Source organism: Arachis stenosperma, chromosome 2 (genome assembly GCF_014773155.1).
Source record: "Arachis stenosperma cultivar V10309 chromosome 2, arast.V10309.gnm1.PFL2, whole genome shotgun sequence".
Taxonomy (NCBI): domain Eukaryota; kingdom Viridiplantae; phylum Streptophyta; class Magnoliopsida; order Fabales; family Fabaceae; genus Arachis; species Arachis stenosperma.
Window position 1 is genome coordinate 12,232,125 of NC_080378.1, and position 21,570 is coordinate 12,253,694.

Below are 21,570 nucleotides of genomic sequence, written 5' to 3' on the forward strand. Positions count from 1 at the left end.
AATTAAATATACATACAAATAACATTTTTGTATAATATATGAATTTAATCATGATAGATTGTATTATAAAATAATTTTACACGTACGTATAACGTTACTTCATTAAAAATTATTATATTTTATTTTAATTATATAAATAATTATTTAAAAATAATTATATTATATATATATTAAAATTAATAACTAAAATTAATTAATAATATAAAATATATATTAAAATATAAATATATAAAATTATTTATTTTTATATAAAAATATTGTAAGTTTTTATAAATATTTGTTTTTTTTTTTCAGCATAATATTACTTTTGTTTCTTTCTTTTTCTCCTCTCCTTTAGTTGAGTGCTGAAGACAGTAGTACAAGACCACCAACCTATGCAGCCAACATGATCAAAAAGCCAACAAAAACGCAAAGAAAGAAAGACAGCAAGCTTTGTGTGTTGTGTTTTCCTCTCCACACAACACACAGATCTAACCAACATCAACATGGGGTGACTCAAAAACAAAAACTAAAAACCACACAATAAAAGAAAACAAAAAACAAAAACAAATAAAGAAGATAAAGCAGCTGAACTTGTTCATCGCCGCCACTGGAAATCACAACCCAATACCTCAAAGTTTCAATTTTTGTTTTCTTTTGTTTTTGGGGGGTGAGTTACTTTTCATCTCAATTATGCTCTTTTTGTTTTTTTTGGAAGTTCTTGATTGATTTAATTTGTTCTTCAATTCACTTCTATACCGATCTTCAGTTGGTTTTTATTATTTATTTTTAATTTCAAGTTTGATTATTTGTTTTTGATTGATCAGGTAGCTTCAATTATATGGTTGCCATTTTTTATCATGATCATCATAGTTCTTGTTAGAGTTTGACTGGAGTTTGTTGATTTATCATATTATTTATTATTAAATTTGTTTTGCGTTTATTTTTTATTTCCTCTTGTTTTGATTGGAATTTTGTGTTTGGTCAGGTAATTTTGTAATTATTCAGGCACATCAGATTTTTATTTTTCTTTCTTCCCATTAAATTTTGGAAATTGGGAACAAACTTATCAGGTAATCTCTGTTCTGTTTCAGATCTTTTTGACAGAAGATAAGAAAAAGAAAGGTGGCTTTGATTTATCTGAAACTAAACCTTTTGTGTTGCTTTCATTCTGTTTGTTTTTTTGCTCCAATGAATGCATACAGGTAGAAGAAACTGTGTTGTGTTGTGTTGACTTTGTGGTCAAAACACACAAATTGCTGTGTGGTTCTGGTTTTGATTCACACAATCTTCCAAAGGATTGAGTTCCTTGCAGCTGCATCAGAAGACGAAAAGGCCGGTTTGATTGTTTCGTCGTGATGGCGACTCTAGCTCATGCGAATTCTAGGAGAATGTATTCATGGTGGTGGGACAGCCACATAAGCCCAAAGAATTCAAAATGGCTCCAAGAAAATCTGACTGGTAATGCCTTCCACAAATCTGGGAGAAATGAATTTCAAATATCTATTGTTTTTGTTTGTATCTATGGATCAACTAATTGTTCATGATATTGAACTCTAAAGGAAGTCTTATTAAGGTTTTCTCTTTCTTTGCTATCATAATATTATGCATAATTAGTGAGATATGTTACTTTGCTATAAGTTTTGGAATATTGAACCGGACAATGCATATTTCGTTGTTTGCTTAGTCTGGCACAATGATGTAATCTGATTCAAATCGGTGTTAAGGTTTTCCAACTTGAGACATTTTAAGGTGATTAATGGCTTTATATATGGAAACATTTTCTCTAAATATGCAACTTTGCATTTGTTTACATCTTTTGAATCTTATTAGAAGTTATTTTCTTTCTGTTTTAATAACTAAAGATGTTTAAGCATTCGAAGACAGGATTTATTTCATCATAGAAAAAATAGTAGGTATGCCTTTTCAAATGATCATGTTTATTTGCTTAATGACCAGAAAGTTGTGATAACATTTTTCGGTTAACATACCATCTGGTGCTATGCTTTTAAGATGCATGTGATCTTATCAAAATGGTATCTTCTGTTTCTCAGACATGGATGTCAAGGTGAAGCAAATGATTAAGCTTATTGAAGAAGATGCTGATTCATTTGCACGGAGAGCAGAAATGTATTATAAAAAACGGCCAGAGCTTATGAAATTGGTCGAAGAGTTTTATCGGGCTTATCGGGCATTGGCTGAAAGATATGACCATGCAACTGGAGTGATCCGCCATGCACATCGAACAATGTCCGAAGCATTTCCTAATCAAGTTCCAATGATGCTGACAGATGATTTACCAGAGACTGAGCCACGCACACCGGATTCGCGGCACCCTTCACGTGCATTCGACCTCAATGGAGCTAATACTGAAGATCATGATTCTTCTATAAACAAAACAGCTTTAAAACACCTCAATGATCTTTCTATCCCCAGAGAACATGAAAATTTTTCGAAGTTTCCAGAAGGAAATGCTAGAAGGGGTCTCGATTTTCATGACTCACAAGAGGATGGTGGAGGGCTAAACAATGGAAGCCACGATGAAAAAACTCAAGCCTTGTCAGAATCTGAACGGGTGACAAAAACTGAGACAGAAATTTTGGCCTTAAAGAAAGCCATTGCTAAATTAGAAGATGAAAAGGAAGCTGGTTTGCTTCAGTATCAGCAGAGTTTGGAGAGATTATCTAATCTTGAATCAGAAGTTTCTTCTGCACAAGAGAATTCTCGGAAACTTGATGAGCGAGCAAGTAAAGCTGAAGCTGAAGTTCAAGCCTTGAAGGAAGCCCTCAAAGAATTACAAGCTGAAAGGGAAGCTAGTCTTCTTCGATATCAGGAATGCTTGGAGAAAATATCTAATCTGGAGAATAATATTTCTTTTGCTCAAAAGGATGCAGGAGAACTCAATGAACGAGCTGCTAAAGCGGAAACAGAAGTCAAGTCTCTAAAGCAGGACCTTGCTAGAGTTGAAGCTGAAAAGGAAGCTGCCCTTGTTCAATATCAACAGTGTCTGGAGACATTATCGAAATTGGAGGAGAGGTTAAAAGAAGCTGAGGAAAATGCAAGAAGAATTACTGAGCAGGCTAATGCAGCTGAACATGAGATCGAGGCGATGAAGTTAGAAATTGCTAAACTCACTGAAGAGAAGGAAGATGCTGCTTTGCGTTATCAGCAATGCTTGGAGATAATTTCCAGTTTGGAGCATAAACTCTCTTGTGCCGAAGAGGAAATGCGTAGGCTACATTCCCAGATAAATGAAGGGATTGAAAAGTTACGCAATTCCGAAGAGAAGTGTCTTCTCTTGGAGACATCAAATCACACTCTGCATTCTGAATTGCAGTCTTTAGCCCAAAAGATGGGATCTCAAAATGAAGAACTAAGTGAGAAGCAGAAAGAGTTGGGGAAAATTTGGAGTTGCTTACAAGAGGAGAGGCTGCGGTTCATTGAGGCCGAAACTGCATTCCAAACTCTTCAGGATTTGCATGCCCAATCTCAGGAAGAGCTTACATCTCTTGCTGCCGACCTTCACGGTAAGGCTGAAAAACTGGAGAATGTGGAATCACAGAAGCAGGCTTTACAGGATGAAGTACACAGGGTCAATGAGGAAAACAAGATTCTAAATGAGCTCAAAATTTCTTCATCTCTATCTATGCAGAATTTGCAGGATGAGATATTGAAACTCAGGGAGACTATAGAGAAGGTGGAGCAGGAGGTTGAGCTGCGAGTTGATGAAAGAAATGCTCTTCAGCAAGAAATTTACTGTCTTAAGGAGGAGCTTAATGATATGAATAAAAGACATGAAACTCTGATGGTCGAAGTGAGGTCAACGGGCTTTGATCCAGAGTGTTTCGGGTCATCTGTGAAAGAATTACAAGACGAGAACATGAAGTTGAAGGAGACGGTCGAGACTGACAAAGGTGAGAAAGCAGCCCTTCATGAAAAACTGGAGATCATGGAGAAACTTCTAGAGAAAAATTCCGTTCTAGAGAATTCCCTTTCAGACTTGAATGCCGAGCTAGAGAGCGTCAGAGGAAAGGTAAAGGCGTTGGAAGAAACATGCGAATCTTTGCTTGCGGAGAAATCAATGCTTCTTGCCGAGAAGGCCGCCTTATTTTCCCAGTTACAAACAACTTCTGAAAATCTGGAGAATCTCTCAGAAAAGAACAAACTTTTAGAAAATTCACTGTTTGATGTGAATGCTGAACTTGAAGGATTAAAGGTAAAGTCGACGACCTTAGAAGACACATGCAAGCTACTTGACAATGAGAAGTCCAGTGTCATCTCTGAGAAAGAAACCTTACTTTCACAGTGGAACATCACACAGCAAACACTGCAAGATCTTGAAAAACAGCACAGTGAATTGGAGATGCAGCATTTGGAATTAAAAGGAGAGAGAGAGTCTGCACTGAAAAAGGTAGAAGAGTTACTGGTTTCCCTATATTCCGTGAGGGAAGAGCATTCCAGAGTCACTAAGTTGAGTGAAAATGAATTGGCTGAGAAGGAATCACAAATTCATGCTCTACAAGAAGATGCAAATCTCCAGAAGAAGGAATATGAGGAGGAACTGGACAGAGCAATGCATGCTCAAATAGAAATTTTTATCTTGCAGAAAAGTATTCAGGATTTGGAGAACAAGAACTTTTCCCTTCTAATTGAGAGTCAGAGGCTTTTGGAGGCATCAAAGTTGTCTGAGAGAATGATATCTAAACTGGAGACCGAAAATGTTCGGAAACAGGATGATGTGGATTCTTTGTTTGAGAAAATCAGAATACTAAGAATTGGGCTGCTTCAGGTACTGAAAACTCTCAACACTGATGGCGAACATTTGCGTGAAGATACGCATGAAGAAGATCAGATGCTTCTAAACCGTATACATCAAAAGCTTCAAGATGCAAATGAGTCCTTTGACACAGTTTTCAGTGAAAGCCAGCAAGTGGCTGTTGAGAATTCGGTTCTGGTTATGTTCCTTGGGGAAATGAAACAAAAGTTAGAGAATCTTGTGACAGAAAGAGATGCACTTGACGAGGAATTCAAGATCCAGTCGAAGCAGTTCTTGGCATTGCAAATCGAGGTCCAGAAGATATTGGAGAAGAATCAGGAGTTGAAGTTGACAATATACAAGGGAGAAGAGAGAATGGAAATAATGACATCCGAAATAGAGAATCTGCGAAAACAGGTGGCAGACTTGGAAGAGGGAAACAAATTCTTGAATGAAGAAAATAGCAAAGTATTTGAAGAGAAGAAGTCCTTGACAGGAAGATTTCTAGATCTTGGCAAAGAGAAAAGTAAGTTGGAAGAAGAAATGTGTTTTGTGATCAGCGAGATAATAGCTCAGTCTAATATTTCTGTGATCTACGAGAACATTATCTTCGAGAAACTCATGCAGCTTAAAGAACTAGATGAAGATCATCAGAAGCTTTGTTCGATAAACAATGACATTGAAGAGAGATTGAAACTAATGGTGGGAAAATTAGAGCATTCAGAAATGGAAAATTCACATCTCAAAGAGTTATTTGTGAAGTCAAATGTTGAATTGAAGTTAGTTGAATCTGTCAATGATCAATTGAGTTGTGAGATTACAAATGAAAAGGAATTGCTCTCCAGAAAGGAAAATGAGCTTTTGGAAGCAGCCACACTGTTTAATGCTTTGCTCGCCGAGAAAACAGAATTGCATAGAATGGTGGAAGATCTGAAGTTTAGGTATGATGAGGTGACTGGGATACTTAAAGACCAGGCGAATCAAATTCTGAAATTATCCTCGGATAAGGATTGCCAAACTGAAGAGCTCGAACACCTTTGCGAAGTGAATCAGAAGTTGGAGAATGAAATGAGGCACCTGCATCAACAACTTGGTGAAACTAAGTTGAGAGAAAAGGAGTTGAGTTATGAGGTGCAGAAGGGAACGGACGAGATTGAAGAATGGGAAACTCAGGCTACAACACTCTATGCTGAACTGCAAATTTCTTCTGTCATTGAAACATTGTTTGAAGGGAAGGTCTGTGAACTATCCGATGCGTGCGAGAATCTTGAACGCGAAAACCACTCTAAAGAACTGGAAAGTGAGCAGCTGAAGGAAAGAGTTAGCCAGTTGGAAGGCGAAAATGGAAGACTGCATGGTCAGTTAGCTGCTTATGTCCCGGCAGTTGCCGCTTTAACCGATAGTGTAACATCTCTGGAAATGCAGACTGTTACAAATCGAAAACCTCATGGCCATGAAGAATCTAAGGTACTAAGATATGCAGTGTTTCTTTCTTAAACTGTATTATAATTTCTCAATATTTTAGTTCCTGGTCATTATTTTTGTTCATTTTTTATGGTAATTGATGCAATTTGATTTTCTTATGGAAACCATTTTCAGGTTCAAAAGATGTTGGTAGATCATGAAAACACGGAAAGTGGTCAACAAACAAGTGAAGATCGGACTGTCGTGGCACCGGATGCACTCGCAGACCTGCAGAGGAGGATCCTGGCAATTGAAACAGCAGTGAAGCTGATAAATGAAAGCAGGCATGCTTCTCAAGCGAATGAAGCGAATGAGAATCGGAATGGAGACGCTTCAGACCTGAGAACAGGGAAATCAAGGCCAGATGTTCCTGTAACCGAGATTGAAGTTCTGCCAAAAGACATCATGCTTGATCAAATCTCTGAGTGTTCATCATATGGGATAAGTAGGAGAGATACACCTGAGGCTGATGATAAGATGCTTGGCTTATGGGAAAGTGCCAATACACCGAATTTCACGGATGAACCGGGTGGCTACAATCGAAGAGGAGCAACCGAGGATTCGAAAAGTAAGCATCCTTCGTCGGAGTCTTTGGTGGAAAAGGAGTTGAGTGTGGACAAATTAGAGATCTCGAGACGAATGAATCTGGCACACGAGGAAGGCAACAAGAGCAAAGTTCTAGAAAGGCTTGATTCCGATGCGCAGAAGTTGATAAACCTTCAAATAACCATACAAGATTTGATTAAGAAGATGGAGATTACTGAGAAAAGCGCAAAGGGAAAAGGTGTTGACTATGAAGCTGCGAAAGGACAACTTGAAGCTGCTCAAGAGACCGTCATGAAGCTGTCCGATGCCAACAGTAAGCTGACAAAGAATGTCAAAGAAGGTACATTGTCTTCCGGCAGGAAGGACTCGGCAGACTTGGACGAGAGCGGAAGCGTTGGCAAAGAGAGAGGAGTCTTGGAACAGGCACGGCGAGGATCCGAAAAAATAGGACAACTGCAGCTAGAGGTTCAAAGACTGCAGTTTCTGCTTCTGAAACTTGATGGTGGAAAAGAAAACAAGGAGAAAGCAAGATTCATGGATCGAAGTCCTCGAGTACTTTTGCGCGATTATCTCTACGGCGGCGCAAGAAACAACCAGCAGAAGAAGAAGAAGAAAGGTTTTTGTGCATGTGTGAGACCTCCAACCAAAGGAGACTGAGTTAGCAAAACCATTTTCTCGGCATATTTTTAGCGTAGTATTATTTCAAATAACATGAGACATTACATTTAGCTTTCTTGTTTGTAAAGTTTCCTTTTTTATAATAGATGGTATAAATGATCCTTACATGTTTTGATCCTTTTGTACATTTTGTGCCTCATATATATTCATAAGAAGAGGCTAAGATGGAATTTTCACCATTTTGTTTTTCTATCCTTTTTCTGAATAATTCCCTCCAATTCTTTCTCATTGCTGTAGCCTGTAGGATTCATGTTTTTGTTTGTTGTTTACTTATTTTCCTCATCATTGTGGTTCTGTGGATTCATGTTTTTGTTTTAGTTTTGAATTTTTAAATAACTGTTTAGTGACATATATAAAAATTGAGGAATTTGATTGTATTAATAATGAAAAGATTATTCAATCTTTTTAAAATATGTAACTTAGAAAAATGGAGTTTTAAGTTATGTGTTATTATTTAAATTGCTATTTTAGTATTTTAATTTATTAGTTAGATAATTTGAAAATTAATGATATTTTATAACAATAAAATAATTGTCATGTTATATATGTTTTTGTTTTTACTAATAAAATTTTTTGAATTTGTGACTGGTCTCAAGAATTATTGTCCAAAATTTAATCGCATTTAGCTCTTCATTAATTTAATTGTTTGCTTTTTAATAATTTTAGAGGAATAAATAACCATTTGTATCTATAAAAGATGAAACTACTGACATATGTATTTACAGTAGATCGATGCTCTCAGTGTGAAAAAAGTACCCTATGTGGCACTTCAACCCTCTAAAGACAAGGTACTTTTGTCACACGAAAGGCATCTTGTGTGAGTACAAGTTTAGTTTCGATTTAGTGTAGGTATATATGTCCGCGTTTTCATCTTTTATGGGTACAAATGGTCATTTATTCAATTTTAGAGGATCATTATCCTAATCTTTCAATTAAAATAGTTTTAGAGCACAAATCATGGAGATACTTTCCATTTCAATAGATCATCAAGCTTATTACATATTGATTTACACATCAGATTTTCTTGCAACATAGGATGCAAACTCTTGAGAAACAAAAACACACATCAATCTTTCATTTTTTTTTATATATAAATTACCCTGTGCTTCTCTCTCTCTATATATATATATATTCTTCAGCATGAATCACAAACACTCATGCCACATCTTTTAATTTGATATTTTTGGCTCAGACTTTGTTCCAACCCTCTGATTCATCTTTCTTGGAATTTGGTTTGCATGTATGTAACATGAAGTTGCATGCTCCAACAGCTTCTTCAACTGTCAAATATATCCATTTTTCACCAATTTTCTCTTGGAATTTGGATTTGTTGAGTTTCTTCATCACCTCACTTCCAGGGTTGACCATGACAAGCTACACAAATTGGAAAAAAAAAAGAATATTTAAAAAAATAAAATAAAGCATATTAAGCATTCTAATAAATGACCCCAAGAAATCCTTAGTACTATATAATAATATAACAAGAAATTAAAGGATGAATTTACTTGTAGCCCTCTTCTATCTGCAATCTTATTAACCTCTTCAAGCATGCTTATGCCACTTGTATCAATGTTCCCAACAGCTGCCAATCAAATTACACACAAATTTAGAATTTCAATTTTGATAACCACATTGCTAGTTAAGGGAAAAGATCTTCTTACATTTATATTATACAAGAACAATGATAGAATGATTCATTTTTCTTATTCTTATTGTATAACTAACCAGCATAAAATGACAAAGACATACAAATTTTAATTTTTACTATTAATTTTTTCAAATAATATAATTTTTATGTTAAAATAAATACGAGGTGGACAAATGTACAAATAATATTATTCTTTAAATCATGATACGCGCTACTCATCAATGTGGTACGTCAACAAGTGGACCCATTTCGTGATACGTCAACAAATCATTCGATAATGCTAAGAAGACAAAAAAAAAAAAACCAGAATTTATCTTATGTAGTATCTATTAATTGTTGACATTAATGAATATTAAATAAAATAAGTTAGACTGTTTTTGATTAATTTTCTTTAGTTACCAAACATTTCCGCATCATTTTCCATAATTACTATATACTTAGTTACTTAATTCTCATATCCATTACTTAATTACTTACCACTCATATCCAATATAAGATATTGCAAACTTGTCTCCCCAGTATCTTTAATTCTATCTTCCTCATCATCAATCCACCTTGTGATCCTATGAAAAATAACCATTTTTTGAAAAAACAAAAAAACTATTAGCAATTTAGCATCCACTTATTATTATTATTATTATTATTATTATTATTATTATTATTATTATTATGTAGGTTTCTTGGTAATTACCTCTCTCTTAAATAGTTTGCATTGGCAAAGTAAATTGGTGCATCAATCTCTAGAATTAGGATTCCAGGAACATGATTTGCATTTTGGTATTGCTCAACATTTCTGTATATACCAGAATTTGGAATGTTCCCTAAAACAAATGTCTTTGGTCTTGTAACAAATAGAAGTACCCTAAGCACAGATAATGCAACCTGAAAAATGCACACAAGTAATAACACAATTTAATTTTCACAAACCCTATATATTTATTGTGTTTAGAATTTAGATAATCAAAACAACTTTTCACAAAAAGCTCTGTCAGAGATGCTTGTGAAAGAAGTTGAATTATTAGACTAAAAAAAAATTCTCATAGTTGTTGTACTAGTTTCAATAGATTTTTATAGTTATAAATTTTGTAAATAAGTATTTATATTATATCAACCATACTAAAATTAGTTACCAAATCAATTATTTATATAAATATATGTCAAAATATAAAATATATATTAAAAATAAATTAAATAATATATATATATATATATATATATATATATAAATACATAATGACTGATTTGATAGTTAATTTTTTGTGTATACATGACTTTTTTTTATATTATATATAATTTTCAATTAATTTTTGTAATTTAAATTTTTCTAACCAAGTTTCTATACTATCCAAAGTTTTTCAAGAAGTCTCCTAGTTAGGAAATTTTCTCATCAAGCCCATGTGTATAAATTGCCTTTTTTTTTTGAAATTTTTGTATCCAAATAGATTTGATCACAAAATATATATTTAAATTGGAGATAACTTAATGAAAAATACTTATACAATATAAACTATAAAGGCTTAATTAAAAATTTAAGACTTAGAATTGAAAAATTATTTGTAAAAAAAAAAAAAGAAAATTGAGTAGATTGATGCATACCGCAATGACAAGGCCAATTTCAACACTAGCAAAGACGACACCAATGTATGCACTCATGCACACAAAAAAGTCAAACTTGTCAACGTTCCAAAGATGAATTGCAGCTTCATAATCTATGAGGCCAAGCATTGCAGAAACAATAATGGCTGCTAGCACCACAAGGGGTGTGTAATGGAACAATGGTGTTAGGAACAACAACGTTAGCATCACTGCAATTGACATCACTATGTTTGATACTGCTGTCTTGCATCCAGCATTATAGTTCACAGCTGAACGTGAAAATGGCCCTGAAATAATTTAAAAAAAAAATATTTTTAAATTTTTATATGTCACACTTTTTTTTAGTTTAATTCTCAAGAAATGCAATTAATTAATTAACTGTTGTAAACATCTTTATTTGTTTATGTGCTTTTTATATCTTAAGTTTTAATATATGCAATTTGACACGATTAGACACACCTAAATATTATCACGTGTCAGTGTGTCTAGTCTTATTCTTAATATACATTCTTGAAATAAATTTAGATATAGTATATATTATTATTTATTAAAATAAAAAATATTTTAAATATTTGATATAATTAAAATAAAATATTAAAAATAATTAAAAAATTAATTTATATTTTAATATTAACAAAATATCAAAATATCATTATGATTTATCTAAAAAATACTTTATATTTTATATGTATGCGTGTCTCTATATCTTATAAAATTTTAAAATTTGTGTGTCGGTGTGTCCCGTATCCGTGCCAATATCTGTGTATCATAGAATTTGACACTATGGGATTATTGTCGAATAGTTTTTTTTTTTGTAAAAGGCCCTTATTGATAATTTCTTTTTCAAGTTCACCCTTCTCTTATAAGATAATTATGTTAATAGAAAAATTTTATTGAAAGACTAATTCTAGAAGAACAGTTAATGATAGAACTTTTTTTTTTTTTTGCATTTCTTGATTATTTATCAATGGTGAATTGCAAATATTGATTAAAAGCTAAGAGTTGTCAATTGCATTCTTCTCTTTTTTTAAAAAAAAAATATAGGTATCTTATTACACAAGAAATAATTTTATTTGGGACAAAAATCTTTATATTGTGGTGTAGTTTACTCTTCAAAATGAAAATTCCTTTTTTCGTTTACAAAATTTAAACCTAAAACCTTTATATACTTCAATGAGATTCAAGTATATACATAGTACTTGAACCAACCATCCAAAAACAATAAATTAAAAGGGTTATTTTTGTTAAAACTAGTATATATGTGGAAAAGGGTGAAGTTTATTAATGTTATTCTCTTAATTTAATAGTGATTAAATTCTCATTTTACTAATTTTTTATTTTAAAAAAACATAATCTATGACGTTTATTTATATTTGGTACGTATAATATTTTTATGTTGCATTCTAACTATGATTATAATGGCTACAATGCCTATATATGAAATTTTAACTACATTTAAAATTAAAGTTATATTTTTTATTATTTAGTAATAATTTTTTAATTTAAAAAATAAAAATAAAAAATGTAATTAAAATAAAAAATTATCAAATAATAAAAAAAATATTAATTTTAACAAAATTTTTTTAAAGTATTGTCAAAATTTGATAACCATATAATTACCTGTTGTGAGGTAGCAAGAGGTGAAAGAACCAAGAACATTCATGGTGCCAATAGCTATCATCTCTTTATTGCCATCAATATGGTAATTCTTAAACATTGCAAAGCTTCTTCCAACTGCTATTCCTTCAGCAAGTGCTATGATTCCAACAACAATTCCTGTTTTTATTGCTGTGCCCATGTATGGCGACACAAACACCAAATCCGTCATTGATGGCGGATTCAACCCTTTCTTCAATTCTCCTATCTGATCATCAAACATTTATTTTTTAAAATTATGAATAAGACTCGAACTCAAAACTTCTAAGTGAGTGATTTGAGCTAAAATTCGTTGGCAATTATCAAATAACATTATTAATTTCATTTTTAATATATTCATCTTTTGTTTATTAAGTTTAATTGTTCTATTGATCTTTATAGTTTCAGCAAATTTGTAATTAAGTCTTTATATTTTTTTATTTCAATTAAATCTTTATATTATTTTTAATTTTGTAATTAGGTCTTTTTTAATGTAAAAAATATTAGAGTTAATTAAATATTTATTCGCACATTGAAGGTATCCACAATTAAGAACTTAAATATACTTTTGACCACATTTTTTTGGGTAAAATATTTTGTTAATTTTAATATTTTTGATATGAAAATGTCCTAATTACAAAATTAAAAATAATATAAAGACCCAATTAAAAATAAAAAAGTATAAGAATATAATTACAAATTTGATAAACTATAAAAACCAAGAAAGTAATTCAATCTATTCATTATTATTTAAGAGCTTAATTTCAATAAATTGATAGTATAAAATATTTTACATAATCGTCTAATCATATTATATTTTTTGGATGATCATTTACGAAATTAATGTAAAAAATAGTTATTTTTTACTGACATAGTATTACATAATTAGATACACGTAAAACTAACATTACATCAAAATTAAATTTATTATTTAATGAAGTAGAATGGGCATAATGGTCATTACTCACCACTTGAACGCCGTGGTTCTCAGCGTGAGTGAAATAGACGAGAAAGCTTCCCAATATAACAGACGTTAACGGTGCCATTGCTGATACCCAAAACAACTTTGGTTTTCTTTTGCTCTGCATATATGTGTCACATACCCAAATTCATATTCCATAATAATTCACATAATTATTATGCCATTTAATTTAATTATAAGATAATAAATATTAATTTCTATAACTAAGTATTAGATTTTGTGCATGTGAAGATGCATTACTTACAAAATATCTTGTGAGAAGGAGGAAGAAAATGAAGGTAAATCCTAACACTGCGCTCTCCCATCTCCACTGCCATAAACCAACAACGAAATAAAAATAAATTATACTATTAGAGTCAAAAGAGTAAATGGAAAAAATGAATATTATATACTCCAATTTTGGAGCTACCTACTAACCATGCTCATCTGGAAAATATTTAATTATAAAATTTATTATTTAAGATTAACAGTTAAAATAATTTCAATTTAATATGAATAATTTTTTGAGAATTTTTAGAATCATAAAAATTTCTTGATGACAAAAATGTTAATTTGAGAGTGGATCAAAAAATTATTATTTATGATTTAGTCTCTGAAAAAATTAGATGTGTGTTAATTTAATTATCAAAAGATTAAAAATTTAAATTAATTCTTAAATAATAAATTAAATTAATTTTTTCGTCAGTTAGATGATAGTATGTGACAAAATAATTTATATCGCATAATATCATCTAACTAATAAAAAATAATCTAATTATTCATAGTTGTAAGGATCAAACTGAAGATTTAATAAATCTACATTTCATTATTGTTCCATTAAATAAATAAATATCTCACAAATAACAGATACTAGTATTTAGGCATAGGATGAAATAATAATAATAACAATAATAAAAATAAAAGGTTGTACTACATACCTGATGAGTTTGGGAAAAAACAGAGCGCATAACTGAGATGATATCAGCATTGTGAGTGAAATGTTGAAGACCAAGAATGGATTTGAGTTGTTGTAAGCAAACCACAGTGGCTGCTCCTCCCATGAACCCTACTATTGTTGCATGTGACAGAAAATCCACTATAAACCCTAGCCTGCATTCCAACCAATTTATTCATCAATAATTATTCTACTTATTAGTCTTTCACTATTTCTATTCTTTTTTATTAATCACATGTCTTCACATACATATTTTATTAAACAATTTAATCAAACACATTAAATTAATTAACGATTTTTAATTATCATCGATTTTCACATAAATTTTTTTTTATCTGAGTAGGAACCTTTGTTAACAACAGAAAAATTTATAAATTAGATTATGATCATGAATTATTCTGTTCTTTTTTTTAAATATTTGTCATCACTTCTAGAATCTGGTATTATTTTAATATAATTTATATTTAGATACATTGATTATTATTGTTATGATTTATTGTACCAAATTTTCAAAATAACTTATATTTTGAAACTAAGAATGCATGATGATGATTTTGTTGATATTATTATTATTATTATTATAATATAACTAATTTTGATAAATAATAATGTGTTATACGAAAAAAAAAGGAAAAAAAAATGAAGGATGGTGGGGGAATCTCATTGAAAAATTCTAAATGTTTGAAAAAGACAAACATGAAAGGACAAAAATAATCTTCCTCCATACAATGTACTGCCAAGTCCCGAAGATCGCATTACCTTGCTTTTTTCCTTTCAAACATTCTTTTTTTTTTCTTTTATCATTTATTTTCTTCCACTTAAATGATTCACTTGCTTATTCCTTTTACTTCTGAAAATATATTAAAATTTAGAATAATATATTAAATTTCTTTAAGAAAGACATATGTATATATATTAACCTTATTGTGCACATTTTGCATAAGACATTACAATGCACTTTTTAATTTAGATATGGAAAGAGAAATGGTGTAGAACAGAGTTATAGAGTGTATGAGTGCTTTACGCAGTTGCGGTATTAAGAGCAAATCGGACCGTCCGATTTGTGTTTAAAAAATTAAAAAAAATTGCATTACACAAATCGGACCGTCCGATTTGTATTTTAAACAATTAAACAAAAATTAATATTGAAATCGGACCATCCGATTTTTGTTTTCAAAATAAAAAAAAATTTAAAAGTACAAATCGGATCATCCGATTTTTCCTCCCTCACAAATCGGACCATCCGATTTGTGTTCAAAATTTTTTAACAAAGAAATCGCACTGTCCGATTTCTTCACTTTATAGTTTAAAAAAAATTATCTCATATTCATGTCTAGCACCACCCACCTCCACACCTATACACAACATACACAGAATCTACATATCCAAAAAAATTAGCCCATTATAATGATTGTGAGTTAGTGAATATTGGATTAATAAATAGATTATAAATATACCTGAAGAGACCCAATGAAGCTTGGAAAATTCCAGCAAAGAAAGTAGAAGTGAAAGCAAGGTGGAGAAAAAGATTTGGATTCTGAATTGGATTAACTTCACTTGACAACATTGAACCCAAAAGAAGAGATCCAACTGCCACAGTTCCCACTGCTAAGTCCCTTGAGCTTCCCATCATTGCATAAATCAATGGTGGTATGAAACTTGAATCTGCTCTCATCCACCAAAAATTATAATTATCATCAATTATTTAGAGAAATTATTTTTTAAAAAAAAAGAAAAAAAATTATCTTATTATTAATTATAAGATACATATTTTTTTATTAAAAATATAATTATTCATATTTATGTCTCTTTTTATTCGTTTAAATATTTGGAATAAGATGTAGTTTTATGATATAATATTAAAATTTTATAAAAAAAATTAAGATTTGATATTTATTGCCCAAAAGAAAAAAAATTCAATATAAGACAATAATAATTCATGTGTCTCCTAGCTTATATATTAGGGGATTGAAAAAGGATGAATTGAAGGAAACTTCTTGCTAGCTCTAAAATACTCTTAAAAGTTATATTTTTCTTAAAATTTATAGTAAAATAGCAGACAATGCAATAGAAATGTGATCGATTTTTCTTCTTTTTATCATTTTAAATATTTAGAATAAGAGATAATTTCATAATATAATATCAAAATTATAATAACAAAAAAAATTTAAGATTTGATATTTATTATCCAAAAGAAAAGAAAAATTCAATATAAGACAATAATAATTCATGTGTCTCCTAGCTTTAGGGGATTATTGAAAAAGGATGAATTGAAGGAAACTTCTTGCTCTAGCTAGGAAACTCTTAAAAATTATTTTTCTTAAAATTTATAGTAAAATAGCACATCAATGCAATAGAAATGTGGTCGATTTTTCTTCTTCTTATTATGATAAAATATAATTACTTATATTGAACTATATTTTTATGGCCTTTATCAAGAAGATATATGTAGTTTCAACTAAAAGGAAAAATAAAACTACATATAGAAAATCTTTTGTGTTACTAAGTTAAAGTATTATTCTTCATTAAAAACTAAAGAAATTAAAATAGTTGAGTTTAAAAGAGATTATATTGTATATAATTCTATATATTCTTGATGATCATCATAAGAGAGAAATTAAAGTAAACTTAATTAAATACATATAATACCCACATAATCCAAGAATTGGAGGCAAGTTTGCAAGCTTAGCATAGCTGATTCCTTGAGGTATGGCCAAGCTAGCAATGGTGATTCCGGCAATGAGGTCCGATTTCAAGAACTGAAACGTATAGCTCGGACCCCATTCGAATATCGGAAAAAAGTACTGGAGTCCAAGAATCAGCCTCTTCGAAGGAGGCTGGTTCTTGAACCTCCTCAACGGGTCGTCCGGAAAGAATGTCTCCTTCATTGAGTATTTTAGAAACTTGAAAAATGGTTGTGGTGGTGGAACAACTACACGAGGATGTTGTGCACTCTCATCACTATTCATAGATGAAGGATATGATGATGAATAATCAACATTACCCATTTTTTCTCTAATAATACTATATCTTATCCTTAATAATAAGTACAAATATAATTAATGGTGCTAAAAATATGTATGACTAGTATGTGTTATATATAGTACTAAATATTAATAAATGTATTTGATGATGCTAATCAAGTTTATATTAAAGTGGTTTTAGTTTGGTGTATGTTGGGAGGAATAATAATTAGGAGAAATATATGTGTTATATCTAAATTATGGTGGATGAGGTTGGTTTTTTTTGGATAGAAATTTAGGTATAAGAAGAAGGAGAGAAGGACAAAATATTTGAGGAAGAAGAAGAAGAAGGAGGGTGGTGTGTGTTTAGAGTGTGAATGACATGGCTTTATATAATAGTTTTTGTGCACAGCCTAACTTATATGCACTATATAATAAGTTATTAAATTATTGACATATTGTTGAAAAAAAAAAGTAGACAATTATATGATTTTTTTATTATTTTATTAGTTTTGGTTTCTATCAAATATGGTGAGTTTAGTTTTCTTTTTAGCAAATTTTTTAGGTTTAATAATTTTCTCACTTTCCATGTGGATGTGAGATAATTGTATGTATGTCTTAATCGATATAGTTGTTAATATGTTCGTTGTCAAAAGTTCTCTTTAATTAATTGCATCTGATTTAATTTGACCTTAACCCAATATTAGTTCAGTTCTAGTAGTTAGGATTAGGCTCATTAGGAGTTATAGGGAGGTTTTAGTTATTTGATTAGGCATATAAATAAGTATATTGTCTCATTGTGTATTAACAATTTATACTCTCTTACAGAGTAATAAATCAATTAGCTATTAATTCTTTTTTATTTTAAGATGACTGCTCTATATGTAAAGTTAATAACTTAATATTTAAAAATTGTTAATTAATTTAATATGTTTAATTAAATTATTATTTAACAGTTTTTAATTATTATTTTTATATAAAAATAATTTTATGTGAATCTTGACAAATTAAGTTGAAACACATGTCAAGGTGAAATTATAGTAGTGTATATTTATTACCATGTCAACACCTTCAATTCATTGCTTTTTTTTCTGATAAAATGCTAACTGCTTCTTTTTAAAATCCTATATTTACTAGATTATTCTAGTATAAAAACTTTAACTAATCTCGTTTAACTCATAAAAATTATAAAGAAGACATTAATTCCTCTAAAAATTATTTTAAAATCTCAAATGTGAAACATCTAATGATTTAATTATTCTATTAGTTTCTATAATTTTACTAAATTTTTAATTAAATTATATATTTTTTAACCAAAAAATTTATACATTATTTTTAATTTTATAATTAAATTTTTTTAGTATTAAAAATATTAAAATTAATAAAATATTTCTTTTAAAATATATGTAATCAAATATTTAATTATGAATATCTTTAATTTACGATAAATATTTAATTAACTCTAATATTTTTTATATTAAAAAAATTCATTATAAAATTGAAAATAATATAAAAATTCAATTAAAAAAATATAAAAATTTAATTATAAATTTAATAAAATTATAGAAAATAAAAAAATAATTAAATCGACGTCTAATAAAGACACGGCATGCATATACATGAAACATACACCACTATTGAACAAATACATGGTAGTATTAATTTCTCTCTGCTTTAACCAATGACATTGTGTTTATATGTTGATTACGTTACTACCTTAAAACGTGAAATGAATAAAAATTGAGTAGTGGGGTCAAGGAATTGAAGATTCTCTAGAAATTTGAAGTGCGCATATAGATATGCATATGCATGGGACCAATTGATATTAGATGATTGCTACAAAAGAAGGTTAGTGGGTGAAGAAGGGTATGTAAGGGATGGAAGGGTATCCCAATAATGTTATTTTCCATTAAACTATTCTCCCAATATAGTTCCACTGTATGTGAAGATTGCACCTCCCAATTTCGTGCCTATTTCTATTTTTATTTCTCAATAATAGAAAAATTATATTATTAATTATAGTTGTATATTTGTGTATGTTTTTTGTGCCAAACAATGTGGAAGCAAAATAAGCTAGGTCACGTATCTTCTCTTGTTTTGTACGTGATGATTTACGTTCTAATTACAAGGAAAAAAAAATATAAACGACGATCAAAATTTATTTTTTTTAAATATTTATAGTTAATTAATAATGAAAAATAATAAATTTTAATAATTTTTTAATATTTCTTTTAGAAGAATATTTGGTGTGTTCACTATTTTGTGAGTTATTTTACCACCTTAGGCTTTGTTTGCATTTCATCTCCGAATAGAAATACCAAGACGAAAATAAAAACAGAGACGGTTTGATTTGTTAGTTAGTGACGGTTTTAATTCTTGTTAAAAAATTTTACAATAATTCAAAAACTGTCGCTAATTGAAGTGTCGAAAGCGTATTAAGTGGCATTTTTTTCAACCACTGGTTAAATTATTACTAAAACATTTGTCTAACTGCTGCTAACTACTGGAATTTTAGCAACGTTATAAATCGTCGCAATTGAAATAATGGTCGCTAAGTTACAATCATTTATGTGATGATTTTCTGCTATATTAATTAATAATTGTGAATAACTGTTACAATTAATATACTCATATTGTTGATGAATAAAGCATAATTTTACTTATACATCACATTTTTAATAATTAAAATAATTTTGATTTGATATAATATATTTTGGATAAACTACTATTTTTACATACAAATATTTAGAATACTGATAAATTTATCCACAAAAAATGAAAATAACTTTGTATCTAATATATTTCAATTAAAAAAAATACCCAAATCCTAAAAAATATATTCACTATCCCACCTAACATAGCTTATTCTATATGCCAATAAATTGTAACTCAAATGGGATATATCCTCCTCTCTCATACATTAGGTGTCGGGTTTGAACCTCTTTTAATGTAACTTGACCCCAAAAAAAAAACCTAACCTATCTCTTGAGTTTGAGAAATTATATATTAAATTTTAGTGATAACAAACATTGATAGGTAGTTGGGTTAAAAGTCTAAAGTTATTTAAAATGTGTTTTATTTTGTAGGTCCATAATAGAGAAGATGAATGATAATTATGTTAAGCATATTGGGCTGAGCTTTGGATATTAAGCAAAGTAACAAGTTGTTGCTCCTCAGGGACAGAGCTAGATGAAAAATTAGGGGGTCAAAAATATTTATATAATAAAATAAGACTAAAATAAAATTTTAAGGAGGTTAAATTGAAATTTACATATAATTTATATATAAAAAATTAAAATTAGGGGGCCGTTGCCCCCTTTGCTACAATGTAGCTCCGCCCCTGTTGCTCCTCTTGGCCCAACAAAGACATTCAAGAAAGGCTTATTCAAGAAAGGCTCAAAAGAATTTAAAGATGTACTATACCTAACGTTACTGAACACTAACTAAGACTTAGGAACTTCACAAGTAAAATAAGTAAGTTCATAATTAGTTTAAGGTGAAATGAAAAAAAGCTCAAATGTCATTGTGCAACCCAAATAATAAAACTAAGTATCTGAACCATAGCTACTTGGACTAAGCCCCCAGTCCAGTCCATTGCCATTTTTAAAAGGAAGAGTATCTTCCCGTTGGTGGTGCTATGTTATTTCGGGTAAGGTACAAAGAAGAAAGAGAAGTTCACTTTTTCACTAAGTAACAAAAAGAAAGAAAGAAAAAAAAAACAATTTCTGGTGGCTATGTCAAATCAAGATTGAAGCCGAAAGCAAATGTTCAAGTCAAAAAGGAAAAAGGTAAAATCCTTCCATAAACATGCAAGTTACTTACTTATTGATCTCACCTTTCTTTCTGCACAATTATTTCGGGTAACATGAAGAAAGTGGAGGTTACTTTAACCTGCTGTGAATCAATGGTTATTATTGAAATTTAGGGCCAGAACACAAGATTAAAGGTTTAGATTTGGAAAATTCACTAAGAAAGAGAGACTTCATTTAACTCAAGATTCAATGAGCAAACTTTGTGAAGCAAACTCTACCTATGGAAACTAAACTCAATACAAAAAGAAAAATCAACTTTAGTTTTGGGCAAAGAGAGAGAACCAGAATTTGAGACCAGAATCTGAGTTTCATTGAGAGCTTCTCCATAATAGTTCAACATTTTAGACAGTATTTTTACATCAAAGAAATATTTTGCCAAGAGGAGAGCTTCATCAGAGAGTGCTGAATCCGGTTCATCTTATAGTGTCAATGTTGTTAAACATCATCTCCTTCATGGTCTATTATTGAATATTCTATTTGTATGTTATATCTTTTCTTATTCTCATTCAGTGGTAGAAGGCATATAAGTGAGGCATTAAGAAAAAGTCATTGAGAGAAGGAAGATTCTACGATGCTG

At 30.1% G+C, this 21,570-nt stretch overlaps 2 protein-coding genes across 2 annotated transcripts; one reads left to right on the forward strand and one right to left on the reverse strand.

Annotated features, from left to right (window-relative positions):
* Positions 1–335: 335 nt before the first annotated feature.
* LOC130960987 (protein NETWORKED 1D) lies at positions 336–7,615 on the forward strand. The gene is made up of 5 exons (XM_057886570.1): positions 336–649; positions 968–1,052; positions 1,185–1,440; positions 2,034–6,202; positions 6,335–7,615. The coding sequence occupies exons 3-5, from the start codon at positions 1,338–1,340 to the stop codon at positions 7,400–7,402; spliced, it is 5,340 nt and encodes a 1,779-aa protein (XP_057742553.1). The 5' UTR covers positions 336–649; positions 968–1,052; positions 1,185–1,337; the 3' UTR covers positions 7,403–7,615.
* A 758-nt stretch (positions 7,616–8,373) lies between these two features.
* LOC130960988 (sulfate transporter 3.1-like) lies at positions 8,374–17,543 on the reverse strand. The gene is made up of 11 exons (XM_057886571.1): positions 16,872–17,543; positions 15,676–15,883; positions 14,202–14,373; positions 13,529–13,594; positions 13,271–13,384; positions 12,288–12,531; positions 10,668–10,954; positions 9,763–9,953; positions 9,549–9,634; positions 8,929–9,005; positions 8,374–8,797 (listed from the first exon to the last, which is right to left on the reverse strand). Exons 1-11 carry the CDS (start codon positions 17,224–17,226, stop codon positions 8,612–8,614), a joined length of 1,986 nt encoding a protein of 661 aa, XP_057742554.1. The 5' UTR covers positions 17,227–17,543; the 3' UTR covers positions 8,374–8,611.
* Positions 17,544–21,570: the final 4,027 nt, after the last annotated feature.